The following is a 22336-nucleotide window of genomic DNA, read 5'->3' as shown; positions in this document are numbered from 1 at the left end:
TGCCGCTAGCAAATCAGAAATATTCACTTTCAACCCTTATTTTCATCCTTTTCGAAGGTAGCTACATGAAAATTAAGATTGGGAATGAAATCAGCAACCTCGAAAATCCCAAGAAACAAATTTTCATGTATTTCGGTAATTTATTGACTCGTGCCAGTTTTGGCACGAAAACCAGAAAAAAAAGCTTACTAGTCAACCGGTTAATAATAAAAAATCAAAAGTAAAAATGAAATTTTTTCCACTCTGTATATTCTAATACGGCTCCATAGTTCTCGAAAATTCCAGATCAATTTATTAACGTACCATGTAGAAATTTTTGGTTGACAAAAATTAGCAAAAAAATCTGATAAAATTTGAATGTGTTGGAATTGAAGAAGTAAAATTTTTTCTCTCCGAATTTTCCAAAAAACCCCATTGTTTTACTACAGTTACCACAACCAATGTACTCGAGGTTCCGCTGAAAAATAAAAAAAAATATATATATCGAAAATTGAGGAGACAAATTGTTTTATCTGAACTTGCGGTCCAGTTGAAAAAGAAATCAAACGAACGAAAATATCAATGTTTGTTGAAACGATGTAGTACCCGTAATGAAAGTCGTAGAGACTTTTCGAATACACCAAAGTAAAGCTAAATGTCTTCTCTTCAAAATGCGCATTGTTGCATCCAAATATCTAAACCAGCGGTGCAGTAGCATTAAAAAGAACGTGAGAACATTTTTGGATATGCGTATAGATCTCTCGCCACGTTACGACGAGTGGAAGAGAGAGGGAACGAGTCTTCGCGCGCTGTCTCTCGCGCTCGATCGGGCGCGAGTAGAGGGGATATCGCGTTCAGTGGACTGGGCGAAACGAAACGGGACAAAAGTAACGTTTCGTGCAAAGGACGTATGTCCAAAGGTAAACAAACGCTACTTAAGTCTTTCTGACTCCAAGCGACTAGAGCGTACCGAAACATTCGATTTTAATTGCTTAAATCATCATATCTCGGGATTGAGTAAACGGATTTACTTGCAATAAGGATCAATTGAAAGAGAAAAATCGAAAAAAAATTATCACTAATTTTCAGATTTTTAACTACAATGGTTTATCCGTGAGAACGGTTTGAAAAATGTTATGACGTCATAAATCGACATATTCGCGTATATAAGAGTGCGGCAGGGCTCGCGCTGACTTTTCTTTTACACTTTCGTTTTTTTTTTAATACTTGGCGTCGAGCCGCTACCGCGTCTCTTGATTATATTTGTACTGCATGCATATGTACTTGATGAGAACGAACGATTAAATATTTATAACAAACCTGTGAGTTTCATTTCATTGCTTATTTTGAACTAAGCATTATTTTTCGTTTGTTTATCACTATAATTGTGTGCAGACACATTATAAAGACACTCATATTGTTGAATCAAATTTATGAGTTTTTCGTCGTTTTCCATGTCAAACGATTTCGTAAACAACGCAAATTGTAAATAGTGTTGGTATCGTAGAGCTTTGCTCGAACACTGAAGTCGAAAGACGCGTGCAAACACGCACGGATGCGTCCAGATACGTGCGAGCACGTGAAGGTTTGCGCGGATGTCCGCAGATGCGCTGGAATACGCGCGGATGCTCGCGGGTGCGCTGGAATGCGCGCGGATGCGCTGGAATACGCGTGGATGCTCGCGACCAAGTGCGCTCCTGTGCGCGCCGCTGCGCTCCGTCAGGTCTAAAATAACCCTTATGACAAAGTTGAAACAAGGATATAAGAATTTTTCTCCCCTCTATGAAGTTGGGGTTACTTTGTATACCTTTACCTTACGTGTATTTTAAATGGGAAATCTTCAAAATTGGAAAAAAAAGTACTCAGAATTAAGGGACAACACCACTGTGACGGCTTCAAAAATCGATTTTTTGAAAACCATCTAGAAAAATCTAAAATATAATAGAGAACATCTATTATATGCATTGAACCCTGAGGATTCTAATGGTTCGTTAAAAAAAGGGGGTCAACGGACATCTGAATTAGAAATATAAAGTTAACGACGACAAAAATGTTCATGGAACCTCAGGATTTCATAACCCTGTGAAGTTGTAGCAACGTCGCACTTGTCAACTGTCAGAGGCTTACTCCAAATGAAAAATTGCTCATTTTTGATCCACAGCACTTCAAGCGATCTCAAAATTATAAAAATATAATTGCATGCATAAAATAACTAAATGTTACTACAGGAAAATGTAAAAAAATATAATTTATATAATTTTTGAAAAAATCTATGTACATGAGTGTATACATAAATTTTTTTGGGATAGACTCTTTTTTCATTGATAAACAGAAAATGCAAATATATAATATAATATAAGTTTATTTTTTTTTTAATGCATTTACAGGCATAAAGTTAATTTTCGAAAGCTTGACAATATGCGTATGGTCCTCTTTTGAGAGGCTTGAAAAGATATAAGATAAATGCTCTATGGAGTGATTTATAATATATAATATATCTATAATACTTTATTGATAAATATATATTAACTTTTTGGCACTGTTAGAAGCAGTGAAAAATCTAACAACAAACAACCGTATTTTTTTACCAGAATTCAACCCTGATGTTCCGTATACTGATGCTCAAGCATGGATTTCAACCGCTGATATATGCATCGCAGATCATCCTCTCCAAAGCGGACAATTAATGATTGCACTCTCTCGAGCCTTAAAAGGACAAGCTTTAACTTGGTTATCACAAGTTTCGTTTCCTGGGATAACATGGGATGAATTCAAAGAAATCTTTAAAACACGGTATGATTGTCCCGAAACTTCAGCATCATTTTTAATTAATTTACAAAATGGAAAACCTTCTGAAGGCGAGTGTCTCGCGGCTTACGCTGCTTCTCTAATAACATCATTAATGTCTCGTTGGAAGAATATGTCAAATGAACAAATTGCTGTATCCACCGTCCTAGCTCACATCTCTCAATTGGAACCACAAGTTCAACATCTTGCTTATACAACGGAGATTGAAACAAGAAATAAATTACAACAAGAATTGAAAGCAATATCGTTCATCAAACGAAAATCATCAACATCACCTAACGAACGTGAAGGATTTGAAAACAAACGAACTAAATTCACACCATCGACTTCAATCATCAAATGTTATACATGTGGAAAACCAAGCCACAAATCTTCGACGTGTCATATGAAAAACATCTACCGAAAAGAAGATCAGCGACGAAGAACTTCACAGATCGAATCATCTAACAAGAACACGAACGACAAGACAACCATCACATGTTTTAAATGTCAAGCCATCGGTCATTATGCTTCGCGGTGTCCTAAAACCACCAATCAACATAATAACACCGTTACTGGAAAGACTACTGAACGACGAATAGATATGTGATATGGAAAGGCAAAAACTTGAAATTTTTTTTCGAGATTTCAAGATATTATTGGTACCATGAGCAAATCCACTGCTGCGCAAATCATTAACAGAGAGAGATTAAAAGATAGACCACCAATTCCACAATCTATCCGTGATCTCGGCGCGATGCTCGAGAATTGGCCGTGCGCTGCAAATATTTACAAAGGGCAATTCACAGCCGATGACGGTTCGATTGGAATTGTATTTTACGAAGAGGAAATGCTTTTGCGGCTAGTTTCCGCCGCAGAACTACATGTTGATGGAACTTTTAAAGTAATAAACAAAAATCTTCACTTGAAAAGAAAACCGTATAATCAAATAATTTGCAAAAATGTTCTATTCATTACTCTATTTGTATTCATAGTGTGTTCCAAGAACTCCACGGTCTTGTCAGTTGCTAATTATTCACATGAGAAAAACCGACACTGTAAATATTTCTGAATTACCAATCCTGATAACTGTCGTCAATTCGTCGTTAATAACCGATTAAATTATCATTGCAGGGTATTCCAGTTGTATTTGTTCTTTGCGAGCGACGTACAGCTAATTTCTATCGCGCCATGTGGGAATTTATAAAAATCAAAGTCCCGACTTTGACTAATCACCTTGTGGTTGTAAACTGTGATTATGAACAAGCGTTGATTGCAGCGACCCGATCATCATTTGGTGATCAGGTGCACATAAGAGGCTGCTGGTTTCATTTCATTCGAGTAATTATAATTGTAAAATAACAGCTATTCATTAACCCTTTTAAACATTCATTTTTTGTCACGTACGCTTTTAAAGATTACAGGCATAGAATTTTTCTTAGAAAACATACAAACGGCAAAATTTAAAAAAAATCCAAACAATAATTTCGTATGTAGTATTTTAACACTTTGAAAACAGTGAATATAATGGCGTTGCGATTGTAAAATTATTGGTATAAGAGAGGGTTAAAATTTGTTATTGATAAAGTGAGAGACTTTGATATTGATGATATCTATACGCAAATAACATTATAGGCAGTGTCAAGAAAGTGGAAACACCTCGGCCTGCCATTAAATGAACACGGGTACAATGTTCTATACAAGGCATGGGCTCTATTACCAGCAGCTCATTTTGTTGTTGCAATTCAACTCATAGCTGAATATGCCCAGCAACTACCCCTGAACCTAATAAAATTGAACAGTTTCATACGATATTTGAATGGTTTCTGGGTGCGTCGTGCCAATGTCGTGTCTGTGTTTGGATCGAACATTAGAACGAATAACTTAGCGGAAGCGTGTCACCGTCATATATTGAAAAGACTCGATGGCGTTCACCCATCCATTTCAATATTTATTCGTATGAAATAATTATTAGGTGTTATAAATATCGTTTCGTATCGAGTGTTCGCTTCAATTTATCTTTTAAATGCAGCACGGCTATCTAAGTATCTAAAAAAGACGCTAGTTGATTGGCAAGAAATAGATGCTGGAATGATTCGTAACCGTCAACGTCAAATTGCGCAATTGCCAAAGGATCGACACATCGCGCATTTGCAGGAACTACTGCAGTCGAATCGGTGACAACAATTGTCATCTCATTAACAAGACTGAATATTTCATATTCTTACGATTTCATCCCAACAAGATCGAATATTTATCAATTCATAGGATAAACGTTATGAATTTCTTAAGCGTGAGCATCCCACGCCCCGACCGAGAGAGAATAAATGTCGACTTAGAACTCCGCGAAGGTTTAGATTATATAATATCTGCTATCAGTTCTAAATTCAAACACAATGATATTATTAGTATCTTTCCGTTATATTCTTTTGATAAATGTAGAAGATGAGATTGTCAGTGCCTCGGAAGAAGGAGAAGAGGACATTGCCGAAAACCTTGTGGGTCCCGAAAATCAGATTGAACCAATCAATGATCAGTTCAATATCGGTGGACAACCGCATCGAGGTAAATGATCCTAACCGTCAAATTTCGAGTAGGAGTACACATTACGACTTGACTGAAGTGTTTGTATACTGTCTTTACAACTCTTCAACTAAGTCAAGACGGTGAAGACTTCTTGCAAAATCTGTTGATGTCGATAATGTCGATCCTCATGATAATATTTTTTTTTTGTTCATCAAGTACCTCATCGCCAAGTCGCTCAAAGGCAGAGACAAGCGAATATAGTCGTTTTAGGACTTCCTCATCGTCGTGGACGACCGCGACGAGCAATACCGAACCCACAGATTCGGCAAGAAGCTGCAGCAGGGGAATTACAAGAACGGGGCCTAGTACACGAAGAGGAAGAAGAAGAAGGACAACAACGACGACGACAACAACAACAAAATCAACTTCAAGATCCACCAGCACTCAATCAAAATAAAATTGCTGAAATAAGAGGAAGAGACGGTGAAAATTTTATCTTGATATGCTGGTGCTAAAATAAATGACTAATAAAATCTTTTCTATTCTGTAAAATTTCTGATAGATTCTGACAGGTCTTTGATTTATACTGTCGAATGTTACTGATTATTATATTTATTACAGAATTAGAAGAAAATGATGTCCCGAATATAGCTGCTCAAAATATTTGCCGTATTTGTTTGAATGCACCTTCAACAGTTGTTTTTTGCCCATGTGCGCATCTTTGTGCATGCAGAAGCTGTTCAGAAGCACTGCAAAGGCATCACGAAAATCAACTCCTTGAATATGACGAATATCCTCCAAATTTCCGATGTCCCGTATGCAGAGGGAACGTAGAAAGCACTTTAAACGTTTTTATTTAAGTAAGCATATTACATGTTTAATTCTAAAACGCATAACGAACATCATTCTCGATATAAGAAACTAACAATAGGAATCATAATTTTCAACTATTGAATTTTTCAGGACGATTTCCCCCGTACCGTAGTTGATGGTCTTATCCTACAGATAATGTAACTCTTTAACTTGAGAAAAGTTGATAAATATCCAAATGTATATAGAATTTTGTCAGTGAACAATTGAAAAAATAAATATTTTTTGTAACATTCATGTGTATATTCTCCAACAATTTTGTTGTTTATTATTTTCCTCAAATATTTTTTATATTGAAAATATTGTGTTTCTGTTTTCGAAACTCGTTGAGAAATTGGAAACGATTAGAAATTTTCAATTAGATAGTGTTTCAATCAAAATTTGGGTCTGCTCGTGAAGCCTATTGATCGTGCTACAGCAAGTTTCGATGTTCTATTATTTCATTATGAGAATGAAGTTGAACCAGAATACAGATGTATCAGAGTAGAGTTGTACGAGAATCCAGTTGTAGAAGAATGATGTCGTAGGAGAATAAAGAATTTTTGTATGATTTCAGATTACAGATGTATTGGAGGACGGTTGTGAAAGAATGCAGTTGTATCAGAATAGAGATTATTTTTTGCGTGAATTAAGAATGCATGTGTACAAGAGGACAGTTGTAAGAAAATACAGTTGAATTGGAGAATAGGTGTAAAAGAATGCAAATATATAAGAATACAGACGTATGGAACCACACATGTAGTGGAGTAAAAATTTTTTTCTATGAATTAAGAGTATAGATGTATCGGAATGAAGATGTGTCAGAATACATTTGATTTACGGTACACTAATTTAAGAGGACAATTGTAAAGAGTGCAGATGTAGTACTGCCAAATCGTAGTACTCAATTGTATATATGGATGATATTCTTGTAGTTGGAACGACTTTTGACGAATCTTTAGATAGATTAAATTAAGTCCTTGATGTTTTAACCAAATCAGGTTTTTCATTGAACAAAAAGAAATGTTCATTTTTAAAACAGAAAATAGGTTATCTTGGTTATGAAGTAAATAATGGCGAAATCAGACCTAATCAAAAGAAAATAGAAGCGCTTATAGCCTTACCTCCTCAAACTGTGACTCAATTACGTCAATTCATTGGTCTAGCATCATATTTTCGTCAATTTATTCCCAAATTTTCTCAAATTATGGGTCCTTTATAAGCATTGACAACAATTAAAAAAAAAAATCTTGATTGGAAACATTCACATGAAACTATCACAGAAAAGATCACATCAATTCTAACTAATGAACCAGTTTTGATGATTTTTGATTCTAATCTTCCCATTGAATTGCATACCGATGCTAGTTCAATAGGTTATGGTGCAATTTTAATGCAGAAAAAAGATAATAGATTACATGTTATCGCTTATTTCAGTAAACGAACAACAATAACGGAATCAAAATACCATTCGTATGAATTAGAAACTTTAGCGGTTGTGAACGCAATAAAACATTTCCGTCATTATTTATACGGACGCTCATTTACTGTAATTACAGATTGCAATTCATTACAATCATCACGTAAAAAGATAGATCTCACTGCTAGAGTACATCGATGGTGGGCTTTCTTACAAGCATTTGATTTTGAAATAATTTATAGAGATGGAAAACGCATGAATCACGCAGATTTTCTTTCAAGAAACCCTTTACCCAGTTTATCGAATCAAACTTTTGAAAAAATTATAGAGAAACGAGTAGATATTAATACTCTTCCAGAAAATTGGCTATTAGCAGAACAACAACGTGATCGTGAAATTACACAGATAATCAAAGATTTGAATGATAACAAAATTAATGAAGAAATGGCTAAAACATATGAACTACGCTCAGGAATTTTACATCGTAAAATCCAGAGAAACGGTAAAACACGATGCTTACCCATAGTACCTCGAGCATTAAAATGGTCAGTTGTTAATAGTATACACGAAAGTATAATGCATCTTGGTTGGAATAAAACACTCGACAAAATTTATGAACAATTTTGGTTTGAAAACATGTCCAAATATGTTCGAGAATTTATTGATAATTGCGTTCCATGTAAAATTTCGAAATCACATTCAGGAAAAATTGAAGCTGAATTACACCCTATTCCAAAAGTCCCAATTTCTTGGCACACTGTGCATATTGATGTTTCAGGCAAACTGAATGGGAAAAATGACAAAAAAGAATACGTTTTTGTTTTAATCGATGCTTTCACGAAATACGTGATTTTAAATCATGCATTACGAATTGATACTAATAGTAGCATTGGAGCATTAAAAATGAGTATCTCAATGTTTGACCCTCCAACACGCATTATTGCTGATCAAGGTCGCTGTTTTGCAAGTACAGAATTCCGCGAATTTTGTAACAATCACAACATAAAATTACATCTAATTGCTACAGGAAGTTCTCGTGCTAATAGACAGGTGGAACGTGTTATGGGAACCTTAAAAAATATGTTAACTAGTGTAGAAGTGAAAGAAAATCATTCTTGGAAAGATGCCCTCCCAGATATACAATTAGCACTCAATTGTACAATGAATCGAGTCACTAAATCTAGTCCCTTATAATTAATGATCGGTAAAGTTACTAGATCATTAAACCTAATGTTATCTGATATCGACGAAGCAGAAATCGATATTACCGAAACAAGAACACAAGCTGTAAATAATATTAAAAAAATATCGCAATATGACAAAACTAGATTTGATAAAAATAAATCAAACGTAAATAAATTTTCAATAGATGATTTTGTTCTATTACAAAATGAAGAACGTAATCAAACTAAACTCGACGCAAAATACAAAGGACCTTACAAAATTATTGAATTATTAGAAGGAGACAGATATGTTTTGAAAGCTCTTAATTCGAATCGGACGTATAAATATGCGCATGATCGAATAAGAAAGATGCCTGAAGGTTATGTGTTTGAAAAAGAAGATGAGATTGATAAAGTGTAAACTACATGCATTGCTCAAATTAATAAAAAAAAAAAAAAAGAGTATTGATGACACAGTTCGTAGCCGTAGCTCAATAGAAATCGGCATCTCTTCAATGTAGACCGTGAGTGCGGGGTGTGCGACTGTAAATCAGTTAGACAAAAATAAAAGGTGGTATCACTGGATGGAAGTGATTGTTGATGATATTGGTATCACTGGATGGAAGTGATTGTTGATGATATTGGTATCACTGGATGGAAGTAATAGTAGTTCGAAATGTTCAAAAAAAAAAAATGAATTTTAAATAGTCGCCGAATGAAAGCGATTTACATATTAATTGAGCCATATGTTTAGTGTAATAAATGAAATATTCAAACGTAAAAATATAAAATTATGTATAAAACGTTGCTTATTACATTGTAAAAAAAAAAAAAAAAAAAGTTTCATTTATTTTGTCAGGATGGACGAACAATTCGATACTCTGGATTAAGGAAGGTGAGGGATTAGAATGAAAATGATGTCATCGCTTTTAAACCGAGTGCATCTTATAAAGTGAAGTGTAAAAAAAATCACGTTAAATTTTCAGACAGTTTAGGAGCATCGTTGCTGAGAAAAATCAATAACAATTTGAGCCAAATAACATGTAATCTTATGGAAGTCAAGACACATTCAGTGATATCTCCGTTAAAAATGATGCTAAAAATATGAAATTTTTTGGGCAACATGAACGAGGCTTGCTGAATAATGTCAATTTTTTCAGATTTATTAGGAGATTTGCTGAGATTATATTAATAATAATCTGTTTCCCGTGCAGTTCTTTGAGGCTAGGATCGTCACCGTTCGTGTTTTCGACTGAGCTTTCACGAGTTTTTCGTCTTTTTTTCCCCAACTTTTCTTTAAAGTGTATGCAACATTGCCAAACTGTAAACTGGCCTAACTTTTGAAAGGTACAGGTCATAACTTTTGGATAAAAAAAATGACAGTACAGCCTCAACTTCCTTAATTTAATTTACAGATAAATCACACGAGGACGTGTGAACTGTCAGAATGGCCGTGTCGTAGTATGCATGATAAGCATCATTTGATAGAAAATAATTGAATGAAGCGTCGAGCGAGATTCGAAGAGCATTGAAATTACATTGCTAAGCAACGAAAAACAGAACGCTCGAGTGAAATCAAAGACGTTCGAGAACAAATCGAACAGCCGTCGAGATCACTACGCTTCATAAATAAATAAAATGTTTAATTGAGTTTGTTTATCGAAGTGTGAATCAATAAATTTCATTATAATAATTTCAAAGAGTGACTGAATTATAATACTTCAATAAATAAGTGAACAAATTACGTGATTGTGATATTTATTTCTGTGCCATTCTCCGACATATTTATTCAACAAACAATTGTTTAGCATAATTAAAAACTGGTATTATTGTTATTTGTTGCCATCAATTCGAGTTGAATGCTCGCTTGCTTAATAATACGCAAATTTTTTGTCACTCTTGGCCGATCTCACCCAAAATAATTTGAATTGCCTTTCTTGGCCATCCATGTATGATTTTTTCAAGGCCTCCAGCGTTAAACCAGCGTTTGCAATTTTCTTTATTGTCCCGGGGGTGACACCTGATTTGAGGACTTGGAGATCAATTTTATTGATAGCATAAGATGCTGATAATTCGTGTTCCTTTAAGATTTTGGTGACACTTTTTGCTTCCTTCATAATAATTTCTGTGTCGATGCCGATAACTCTAATCAAATCATTCAAAGTCTCAACATCATTTTTGACATTGTGTGCACCTATTGCCGGTGCTTTACCTAAAAAATCTTGTGCCAATGCTGCTTGGGAAAATTTCTTTTTCCCTTTTTGCCGCTCTGGCAAGTGATTCTTGAAAATAATCAAGGTGTCGGCGAAACCTTTCACTACGGATATAAATTTTGTGAGCAGTTCGTGCTGTATGACTTTGCGTAAGATGATTGGAACGTCAAACCTAGAATACATAAATCAATTCAAACATAGTCACATTTTAATTTAGGGTGCACGTATAGGGGTTTGTTTGCGCTGCTGCGCCCAAGGAAAGCTTATAACCACTCGCCCATACACAACTGTCGAATTGACAATAGACAACTGTGAAACTGACAGCAAGACTCCGAATTTGAAAGCCACAGCGACCAATCACAGTACGAATAAAACGACAACAATGCCTCCCATTGGTGATCAACTTCGGACGGTATTCACCAACTTTTTAGAAAGGGACTAGGGTATATTAGCGCGCGCTGAAGCGCGCGTATAGGGGTTTATTAGCGCTGCTGCGCCCAAGGAAAGCTTATAACCACTCGCGTATACACCACTGCCAAATTGATAGTAAACAACTGTGAAACTGACAGCAAGACTCCGAATCTGAAAGCCCCAGCGACCAATCACAGTACGAATAAAGCGACAACAATGCCCCTCGTTGGTGACCAACTTCGGACGTTACTCACCAACTTTTTAGAAGGGGACAATTTTGGAGATTCAAACAATATTAAAGTTTTCATTAATGTTATAATGATAAATATTCACCTGGAACCATTGTGAGAATTAAGAAGGGCCTCTTTGCCGATAGATTTGAAAAGTTCTATGAATTGGAGAATGGCCAGGTGCGGATGGATAATGGGAAGTCGACAATCATTCAGGAACATTTCTCCACTAACTATTTGAAGGTCAGTAACGGCAGACGCTTGAGCAGTTATACCCTTATCGGGTACCGTGTAGACTTCGAACTGCCGATTTTCGTGGAGAGCAGCGATCTATACAATTAACAATAAATACACAGAACATCAAATCATATGAAATTATAAGTTATTTTAGGGAGCAGACTAGACGCGATTTCTCACCTGACAGATTTCAGCCTTCTTTCCAAAGCCAGTTGTTTCTAGAACGAGAAAGACGATAACGGCGTCTTTGATACAAACTCCATCTACAACAATAAAACGAAGACATTATATCATTTATTTAAATATTCCTTCAACACAAAGAAATATTAACTGAACTTGCTGCAAGTATATCTTTTACGAGCTCCGATACACCTTTGAAACCCGATACTGATTCGTAAGAAATCCCTTCTTTGTTTTGGGTAGCGCAATCTTTATTTGATCTCTTCTTTTGTTGAGAAATATTTTACTTTTATGTTCGACTATTTTACATCATTCCCAACGAGTAATCGCTGTTTCATCTCGTATTCGTTTTCGATTCAGAGACATCTTAGAAATTGACATTCCTAATTTTTCGTAAACCGCCGCAAAATTTTTTTGACACACAGCTGCAGCAATTCGAAAATCCAGTGATTCAGAAGCACCATTGTGCTGACTTTTCGCATGCTCGCTTGCAACTGTGTGATTGAAAGCCTCGTTATAGCTTGACTCGAAACACAAGGAGCGAGTTTTTTGGCGTTATTCGCATATTTGTTAAATAATTTTGTTAACGGAAATTGCGACTCTGGTGCGGAAAAGTGTTTTCCTTTAGAAAGTGAAGCGTGATAATAGTCTTCTTTCGATTCACGATAGTTGCACTAGTCGCCACAACTACTGTGATTACCGAATACATGACATACAATATTCTTCAGTACCGATTCGACAGCTGCTGCTTATCTTTGTTTCGTTTTAAAACAGCTGCAAAACACTACGAAAAATACTCAGTAAGTCGTTAAGGTAATTTTATGGCATACAAAGAGCTTCTCAGAGACTTTTCGGCGTGATTTAGGTCGGACCACTTTTCGACAGGTCGCGAAGACGCTCTGCGAACTGTAGCAATAGTTGATGAATCGTCGTCAGCTATCATCACCAAGATATAGTTATTTTCATTGGTTAGCCATTCATTTTTCATAATCCATTGAATTTGGAAACGATTCCATACGTTTTGCGCTTTCTAATAAGTTTTTCCGACAATCGTGTTTGGACTGCGACTGACTTTTTTCGCATCTCACATATCGTTTTGATCGAGTGGCATATGAAAGGATGGCACCGGATTCATAGTCTATCAAACATCCGTGACCTAAATTAAATGCTTGTTTTTTATCTCGTTGTTTTTTATCAAACGAATAAAACTATTCAAGTATTTTTTCATGCGAACCTGATATATTACTGTAAGCGTGACCAGTGCCAGGCTTCTGCCATCCCGTATCGAACGATATCTTCAAACCTATAAATTGTATTTCGTGCCTCTTCCTCGTGATAAAAATATAGTACCCCTGCCTCATACCGATTTCACCATACTTTAAAGATCGAAAAACAAAAGACCCGCCGTCATTGCGGCGATACTCGATCTTCTCATTCTTCTTCCTTGTACCGTATACGTCGCATGGTTTTTTCGACGAGAGTGAAAGAAATTATAACTATGGAAAAGGATAGCGAGAAAGACTCTGAGAACGAAAGAGGAAAGGACAAACGAATGGAAAAAAGGATTAGAAGATTAGAAAAAATATTGGAGGCAAGATTTAGTAGAAAAAGAAAACATCGTAGTAAGTATGAGTTCGTCTTCGATTTTAGGTTAAAGTAGCGGAATCTAAGCAAACATGCCAAATATTTAATGGCAGTGTAACTCGTTTGGCCATATAGTTCTATATGCAGAACACGGTCTCTGCAAGACACGTAGCCATCGAGTATTCGGAAAAGAAAATTATTCGTCCGAGTGAGGTTAAAACTGTCAGGTGCCTCGTAAGGTCTTAACCTGGAAATAAAAGAGAGAAATATTATTGCAAAATCTCGCAAGATTTTATACTACTCCTTGAAAGGAGAATTCATGGCTGGTTTTATTTATCAACAAGTTATTTATCATCATAGACGTCAATCTAATAGTAGAAAGCGTCGTCGTTACAGCTGTTCTAGTACGTCGAGTTGTAGTCGTTCGAACTCTCCGAATCATCTATCATCCAGGGGGTCAATTGTCGAATTTTTCATCATCTATGGCCCCACCATTGGCCTCGATGAAGACTAGTGAGACAACACACGCAGACCACGCCTTAGATGCGGAAGTGCTACTATCGGAGCCCGCCTAATACCGAATCGTGCATTCGCACTTTCTATCCATTCCGATTTTTCAATTCGGATTCAGGACATTATTTAAAAAGGGCTATCTACAGAGGAACGGAAATCTCTCTTAGAAAAATCTTCCCTACCAGCGAACGCATTATTCATAGATCCGCCCAAGCTTAATCCGGAAATAAAAGCTTGCCTCCAGGAAGTCGTCACAAAAAGATATGAGCGTATAATCGAAAAGCAAGGCCGCATCATGGCGTACTTAGCGGGGTTGGCAAACCTAACATCCGTAGCCTTCTCTCTAAATATTGATGAGAAGTTGACACTTATTGAGATCACAGGGAGCATCACTAGAAACGCGCTAGGCAGGAACTTTTTTGGCCCTAGCGGTAAGCCAGCGCCCGCTATCTAGCGTTCCTAGCCATGCGCTAGCTAGCCGCTAGGCACGTTCGCTAACCAGCTTTTCTGAGTTTTAAGCTGGCTAGCAGCGGTCCAGTTGTACCCAGGGTCATGTATCTAGCTACGCCACGTTTTTGCTTACCAGCGGTGGACTAGTTCAACTCAACATGTATGAAAAGTACTATTATATAGCACGCGATCGCAGGGTTACTCCTACTAGTAGCATGAGTGAGCTCGCGAAGAAGAAAGCGCGTGCTTTATGTTACATAACCTAATTTTCTTCATGCAAATTTTCGGAGCATAATTCTTCTGTGCACCTTACTTCGTAAACGGTTTGGAAATCCTCCAAATTTCGATTGTGGATTTTGTAGTTAAATAAATCATGGACGAAAGAAAAAAACTTTTAAGGAGGGTGGCTACCGACGATACAATGTTGCCATGCTAAACCATGTTAAATACATTAAAAATTTCAAAATGATAAGAATTTAATAAAATTTGGTGAACATATTCTTTAGGGCCAAATTTGACAGTACAAATTTTTTAAGATTTTTCTTCTGTACAGTTATCGAGTAATTGATCACTAAAGTTCAAGTGTATAAGCATAGCGTTTCCATATATATAGGTATACATTCCGGGCATAAGAAATCTGCTTTAATCCGTAATTACTCGATAACTAAGCAGAAGAAAATTTTGAAAAAAATTGTGTCTTCGCACTTGATGTTGAAGAACATTATCACCAAATTTGATCAATTTTTTATCAATTTGACGAACGTAGCCACCCTCCTTAAGTCAGCGAAGAGTGCAAAAACATCAGCAGCTTGGACGAATGTCTTCAACTGCCCATAAAAATCCCTAACAAAACTGGGAAGAATTGCAACGAAAAATCCAAGCAATTAAGACAAGGCAGCACTTTGTATAATAAAGGAATAAACTTCAATGATAATGTCGCCATTTCGGCAGGTTCTTCCCACGTAAAAAGAAGTCCTGTTGAATATGGTAATATTCATTTTTTTCAATAATTAAACATGTTATAATACTATAAGCATTAGGGTGCTTAAAAAAAAATCGAATTTTTTGTTTTCGTGGACCGAAGAGGGATGTTAGTACATGTAAAAAAGTGACTTTCCCAAAATTTGAGATTAAAAAAATATATATTTAGCGGTCCCTCAAACGACTTTTGTATGTTTTTTGGTATTTTGAGGAAAATCATCATAAAAAAATTCTAAAAAAAGTCATGAAACGTTATGCAAACATAAAATGCACTTTCTTTCTTAAATAAGAAAGAGTAGGGCAAAGTGGAACAGCCCGGGAAAGCGGATCCTCCGACGGAGGGGGGGGGGGGGGGGGTGCCTCTCCGAAAATTTAGAACATTTTTTTATCCATTGAAAATCTGCAAACTTTTGTTATTTGGCTGAAGTCATGCTTCAAAATCTCAAAATTGAAAAAAAAATCTTTTCTTTGAAAATTGTATTTTTTTTTTCAATCAATAAATCGATCCATCAGCTCAAGAGCCGTGAAATAGTTATTATCGTTGAAAATATGGATATTTCCAACATATGTGATATTTATACAATTTTATCTCGTTTACGATCATTTCATGGTACTCTTAAAAGAGCGTGGGACAAAAGGATACCATTAAAAAATTCAACTTTCAAAAAAGATCATCTTTTTCAATTTTAAGATTTTGAAGCATGATCTGAGGCGAATAACAAAATTTCGCCGATTTCTAATAGAAAAATATGGTCTAAATTTTCGGGGAGGAGGGGGTTCCGCTTTGCCCAGCTGTTCCACTTTTCCCTACTCTCTCCTATTGAAGAAAAAAATAGTACATTATAACACTGGGACGAAAAAGTTTTTCGTACGCGGGTTATACGACATTTTATATTACGAGGTACGGAAATGGGGGTTTTGTGTATGCGAAGCGTACACAAAAGCGTCCATTTACGTACCACGTGATATAAATGTATTTTATGTTTGCATGATGTTTCATTGAAACATCCAATTCAAAAACGATATTCATTATTAACAGAGACCCAAGTATTGATCAACCTTTTCTCCCTGTCGTCATAAGGGGGACAATAAATACTTTTTCATCACCATTATAATAAGACCAAAAAGAAAACCAATCTACGAATAAGAGACCCCAAATAGAGTAAAAGAAAAAGTCTAATCAAAAACCCTTTACCATAACCCTATACAACCCCTATTATAATACAATGAACAGAAGGACATAACTGATACCCCTATAATTTGGAGACTGGAAGTCGCGACACAAGCCATAGGCGATTATCGATGACACCTACGCACCGATCAACAAGACACCCGTTCAAGAGGGATAACACACGGAGAAGCTAGGCCACGATTTTATTGCAATCCTACGAATCAGAAGTAAGAATTTTCCCCACCATCGAAAAATTACAGAAGGACACCACCAGACAGAGGAACCCTTAGAGAGGGGTAACACTTAGGAGATCAGACCACAATCTTATCCACGAATCCACAAAAAGAGGATTTTCCCCACCATTGGAAAAATTGCAGGAGGACACCACCGGACAGAGGAACCCTTAGAGAGGGGTAACAAGTATAAAACCCCCTGTATTACATCTCGGAGAGCAGTTCACGGAGAGTTCGTCCAGAGAGTCCAGGCAGTTCATCCGGCAGAGAGTCCAGAGTTCGTTCGTCAGAGTTCAAAGCTCACAGTTCACGAGACTTACCAGTCTTTTCTACTTCTTATCGGCGTGTCAGCCAGAGGCTCTGCTCCATCGGTACCCCCGTTCACCAAGTCTAAAATCTTCTATTTTGAACTTAGTCGAAAACGCGAACAAACCAAGTCATAGTTACATTAATCCAATAACACTCCTCGTTGAAGTTATCAACGTCTTTCTGTGAACTCTTACCTCGATTACATACAATTCAGAAATTGTACCTGCAACCACTGTGCAGCCATGTGCAGCATTAGTGAGAATAATAAACCACCGGAAAACTAACCGACGCGAGTAACTAATTCCTCTCTTATAACGTCCTTTATTATCAAGCCCCGACACACGTAACTCCCGGACCATCCTCCCCCGACATTCTTTCCATACCAAACGACGAGGCTTCCGTCCCTGGGTAAAGGACTTGATTGTCTTGACCCGAAAGAGAAGTCATACCTGTGTTGCATTCTCTCTAATTCCGATAAGTTCCCGGGGACGTAACATCATGACTTTTTTAGAATTATTCCATGATGATTTTCCCCAAAATAGGAAAAAACATAGAAAAGTCTAAATATTTTTTTATTAACCTTAAATTTTGGGAAAGTCACTTTTTTACATGTACTAACAGTCCTCTTCGGCCCACAAAAAAAATCGATTTTTTTTTAAGCACCCTAATAGACATATGCTATAAAAATGTCCTCATCCTTTGTTTTAGACACGAACATTATTCTGAAAGAGTCAAAGACTGTTCGCTATAACCAGGGCCAAACGATGGACATGTTGAAAAATTTGGAAAAAAAATTCGATGGAATATCATTGTCTAACCCGTGCCGTGAATTTTTAACGATTTTTATATGTTCTCATTAAAAAGAAATGGATTGACATCGTTCTTATTATTGGAAAGCAAGATTTTGGAATTTTTTATGGCCGTTGATTTTTTGGTAATTTCAATGAAACGTTCTGAGCCCGATGAGGATTTTCAATGCGTATTAAAACACAATTTCATGACGTTAAAATTGAATGACTTAGTCAACGATTCAGTACGTGAATGTCGATATCTTCTAAATAAATACATGTTATTCTGATAATAAAAATACTTGGACTTGAATTTATATAATGAATTTTCGTACTGCACGTAACTTCCGTTATGACTTTTTTTCATGTACTTGTTTTTTCTCGAAAATAATTATTATGAAGGATTAGTGGCTCTTATGGATAAAACGTCAATTTTTTAATTAAAGTTTCCGATAGTTCCGGTAAATATTCCAATCCAAATTTCAATTAAAGATTCCGATTTGTTTGGTGAATATTCCAAATTATCAATAAAAACTTGGCCTCTATTTGATATCATACATTTTCATACTGTACGTAACTTGGATAGTACATTTTTCAATTTGCTCAATATTTATGAATCTTTTAACCAATTTTTTATTTTTTTTATAGAATTTTTTTCGATTGTTTTTTATTTTTTATTTCTATAGATTTTTTTTCCTGATTTTAAATTATTTTTCTATGTCATCCAGAAACGAGGGATCATCAATGTACTTGTCCCAACCCTTTTTTCCTTAGGGGAATTTTCGGGTTTGATATCACGTTTTTTTTCTCAACTTCCTTGATTTCGTTTTGATAGCTATAGGATTTTAGTTTCAATTTTCATGTGTTATTTTGTTAATATGTTTTTTAAGATTACTATTTTTTTTTTTTATTAATTTTTTCCACTCGTATACCTTCTCGGTTTTTACGTCCCCCCCCCCCCCCCCCCCCTTGCCACCATTCCACATTTTCCTCTTCCCATTGCGGCTGCAGCCGACTTACTCTCCACTGTATCGCATTTGCTGAGGGCGAAGGGAAACTGCAGAAAACCTTGCCGATACAGCCGGTACTTGGTTGATCCCCTGTGGTGGCAATGCAAGCACGCTCAAGCGCCTCACCAGAGGTACTCAATCATGCACCTCATCTACTGTGGTACGTTGTGCCACCAGTACACGGCTAGAGGGCCATCCGCACGATGAGAACCGTCCACGGGAGGCCTCCAAAGCCGTACACACCCACCGCACACGTATCACATAGAGGTGTTAGGCCATGGATTTATAAAGGTGGAGTCCGAACCACCCGTGGTCACAGGAGAGAGAAAATACTTGATGAATATTTTTAATTGCCGGGATTCGAACCCGGGACCTGCGGATTGCGGGCCCGAGTCCTTGTCCATCGGACCAACCGCTCTCCCAATCGGGAGATAAGTATTTTATTAGTATATAATTCGCAATTTTTCACAATATGAAATTGTTCTGAATAACATTCAAATGCAATTATACTGTGACGTCTCGTTCTCGATGATTAACAGTAGTAGCGTCAGCTATGCCCAAATCCACAACGTTTAGAGAGTTTTATTCCAGAATTTTTGTTTCCTCTTGTTATATCAGCACTCCTTTGTTTTTCGTATGAGCGCTATATTCATACCTCATTACGTTTTGTTGTGCCCAACGATTCACACGTCAAGAGAAAAATAGTGATTTTTTCTAATCAGTATGACGAAAGAAACAAGAATGGGAAAGGATAAAAAAACGAACACGATCACGTTCTCGCTCACGAAATCACAAAAGAAAACATGGAGATACTGAAGAAAAACTCGAGAAGATGCAACAACAGATCCAGATTCTGTCTGATACACAACTTTGCCTCGTTAATAAGAAAGATCTGGAACAAATTAATGAAAAATCTTCAGGTAAGAATTAACTGTCATCAGAAGACATTGAAACACGTGTTTTTTTCCACACGAGAAAACATGGTACGTAATCCACACTGGAGCGTCGACTGAGAACCTAAAGTTCAAAACACATGGACAATAGATGTAGGGCTAAGCGCTCATATAGGGACCGTGCGCAGCGTCTACAGTGCCACTACGCGGCCAATTCCAAAACTTCCTAGGTGCAATTTGAAGCAGGCGCATATGAGAATTATTTAACTTTTCGCATTATTTAACAGAATAAAATTATTATTTTTTATCATGTCTGGATCGAGAAAATATTGTTGCATTCGAGAGTGCTCTAATGCACAATTTCGACGTCGAGACGTTGCAGTATCAGTAAAATTTTATTATTTCCCCGAGGACACAGTCCATTCTCCATGGAAAAGTGAGAACCGGACCAAATGGATCAAAAGGTTAAACACTGTCAATTCATCCATCAAGAGACTCGGTAGAGTCTCGGGACAAGTACATTGATAGCCCTGTCGTCTGCTGGCCCGAGGCTCCCGCCGAGTATACTTTCTCTGAATAAAACGATTCGCCGTGGTGGGGGTAAAATTGGCAAGTGATTTTTTTGAATTGCCGAAGTTATGAGTCATCTGAGGCTTTGAAAATTGAACTGAAGATTAATTAGTAAATTCTCTTTCGATTCCACCCAAAATCAGCATGATCGGTGGCGTAATTGCTCAGAAAAAACTTTGTACGGGCTTAAGATTATGCAAAAGTTCCCAACACATTCAAGAATTCATGCGTCTGTATTTATAAACACCATCAAAGGCACTTTGATGCTCTCGAGTTTCTGATTGGTTGGATCTGACGAAATCCATTTTTAGACGTTGTGATTGGTTGTTGAAATTAGTTGTTGATGATTGGAAATCTGACGTCAACTTCAGAACGTAGCACACGGCGCAGCACAGCTGGTACCAGCAGTCATAAATTCGATCGATATACATATATAACCACGCCACTGACGCTATATTCGCACTGGACAATATTTCTCGTACTCTGGTTTAATTAAAGGATTATTTCAGTTAACACTTATTTCCAATCGAACGAAATAATGAAATCTTGAAAAGTTTCGTTGACATATGCATCGCGCATTTTTTATATTCTTTTTCACACACACATCACAGGCTACATTTACGCGGTCGCTTTGATACCGGTTTAATATATCACAAATAACAAAATAAATAGTAATATGCACTTCTTTAGATGACGGAAATTATTTTTTTATTGATCCCGCACGCACATCGTAATGTCGAAACTGTATTCATACGATCAAAAACTGACACATGGTTTGTACATATATATATATCATGTGTACATAGGTTATATATATAAGACAATTTCTTAGTTAGTCTGTTTAGAGGGATTAGGCGACAACGTCACCGTTGAGAAAGTACTGCGGTTGAGCAAGAAATAACTGAAAATATATTTACAATGTTACACACATTTAAAACAATTCGATAATAATACATGAGATTATTGTACCCAGGTTTACCTGAATCAACAACAAGTACAGCCTTTCTTAATTATAATAATTGATTATCTTATAATTATAATTGGTCGCGACAAGCGCTGTGATGCTCCCACGAATATCTCTGAGGGACTGCCTTCTCACACGCAGTTTCCGATTCCACAGCGCGACTACTTTTCGCCTCTAGCTTGGTGTGAGTGTCGAGCTGGCGGCCTCTGACGTACCGCGCTATAAGTTGGACTAGTTTCCAACTTACATATATACGAATAAATAGAACAAAAATACACGAAACTGTTAGAATGATAAACTTTACTTGAATAAATGTTTTCTAATTTATTTCTTGTGTCATCATTATTTTTAAACATCCCCATATTTTGCTTGATATTCAGTTTGGCTCTGCCCTCTCCGATCCTTGTTTTCACCTCATCAGTTTGCAGAGGATCGATACATATTATTAATTCGTTCCCTAATATGTGTCCTATGATTTTCTACTCCTTCTTCATGATGATTGTGGTAACATGATTCGAGAGGTTTCTAACCATAATCTTGAATTGCACATTTTGTAAATCAGATTTTCAAAAAAATTTCTGGTCTTGGTATACTGGGTAGTTATTTCTTTCCCATTAGGTCTGTCGAGTGATAAATTTGGAAACTTGTTCCAGAAAGCCTTTGGATGCTTTTTTTGCTGATGATATGAAAAGTCGTATCTTAGGAATGCGGTGTGCAAACACAAATTTTGATAACAAAACTTATGGAATGACATGTATGTTGAGTATTTCCACTTTGCAAACTACAGATATGGAATTATTATAAAAAAAATTCATTCCGATACGTCTACAGTTGCTCAGTTTTGGATGTGATCAAATATAATGCCTACCAACATC

The 22336-nt window shown here is 36.5% G+C and overlaps 2 protein-coding genes across 2 annotated transcripts; one reads left to right on the top strand and one right to left on the bottom strand.

Annotated features, from left to right (window-relative positions):
• The first annotated feature begins 1534 nt into the window (after positions 1-1534).
• LOC122406308 (uncharacterized) lies at positions 1535-3376 on the top strand. Its single transcript, XM_043411703.1, has 2 exons — positions 1535-1697; positions 2571-3376. Exons 1-2 carry the CDS (start codon positions 1535-1537, stop codon positions 3374-3376), a joined length of 969 nt encoding a protein of 322 aa, XP_043267638.1.
• A 7089-nt stretch (positions 3377-10465) lies between these two features.
• LOC122406192 (uncharacterized) lies at positions 10466-21666 on the bottom strand. The gene is made up of 4 exons (XM_043411488.1): positions 21477-21666; positions 11996-12078; positions 11682-11908; positions 10466-11109 (listed from the first exon to the last, which is right to left on the bottom strand). Exons 3-4 carry the CDS (start codon positions 11798-11800, stop codon positions 10596-10598), a joined length of 633 nt encoding a protein of 210 aa, XP_043267423.1. The 5' UTR covers positions 11801-11908; positions 11996-12078; positions 21477-21666; the 3' UTR covers positions 10466-10595.
• Positions 21667-22336: the final 670 nt, after the last annotated feature.

The sequence above is a fragment of the Venturia canescens genome, chromosome 2, assembly GCF_019457755.1.
Source record: "Venturia canescens isolate UGA chromosome 2, ASM1945775v1, whole genome shotgun sequence".
Lineage (NCBI taxonomy): Eukaryota > Metazoa > Arthropoda > Insecta > Hymenoptera > Ichneumonidae > Venturia > Venturia canescens.
Note: the sequence above shows the minus strand (reverse complement) of the source record. Positions and strands in the feature narration are given on the sequence as shown.

Excerpts from the sequence above, each read along its gene's own strand:
- LOC122406308 (XM_043411703.1), top strand. The coding sequence starts at position 1,535 with ATGCGTCCAGATACGTGCGAGCACGTGAAGGTTTGCGCGGATGTCCGC. Across the intron at positions 1,698-2,570 it reads TGTGCGCGCCGCTGCGCTCC|AATTCAACCCTGATGTTCCG; the intron begins GTCAGGTCTAAA and ends TTTTTTTACCAG.
- LOC122406192 (XM_043411488.1), bottom strand. The coding sequence starts at position 11,800 with ATGTTCCTGAATGATTGTCGACTTCCCATTATCCATCCGCACCTGGCC. Across the intron at positions 11,110-11,681 it reads AATTCTCACAATGGTTCCAG|GTTTGACGTTCCAATCATCT; the intron begins GTGAATATTTAT and ends TATGTATTCTAG.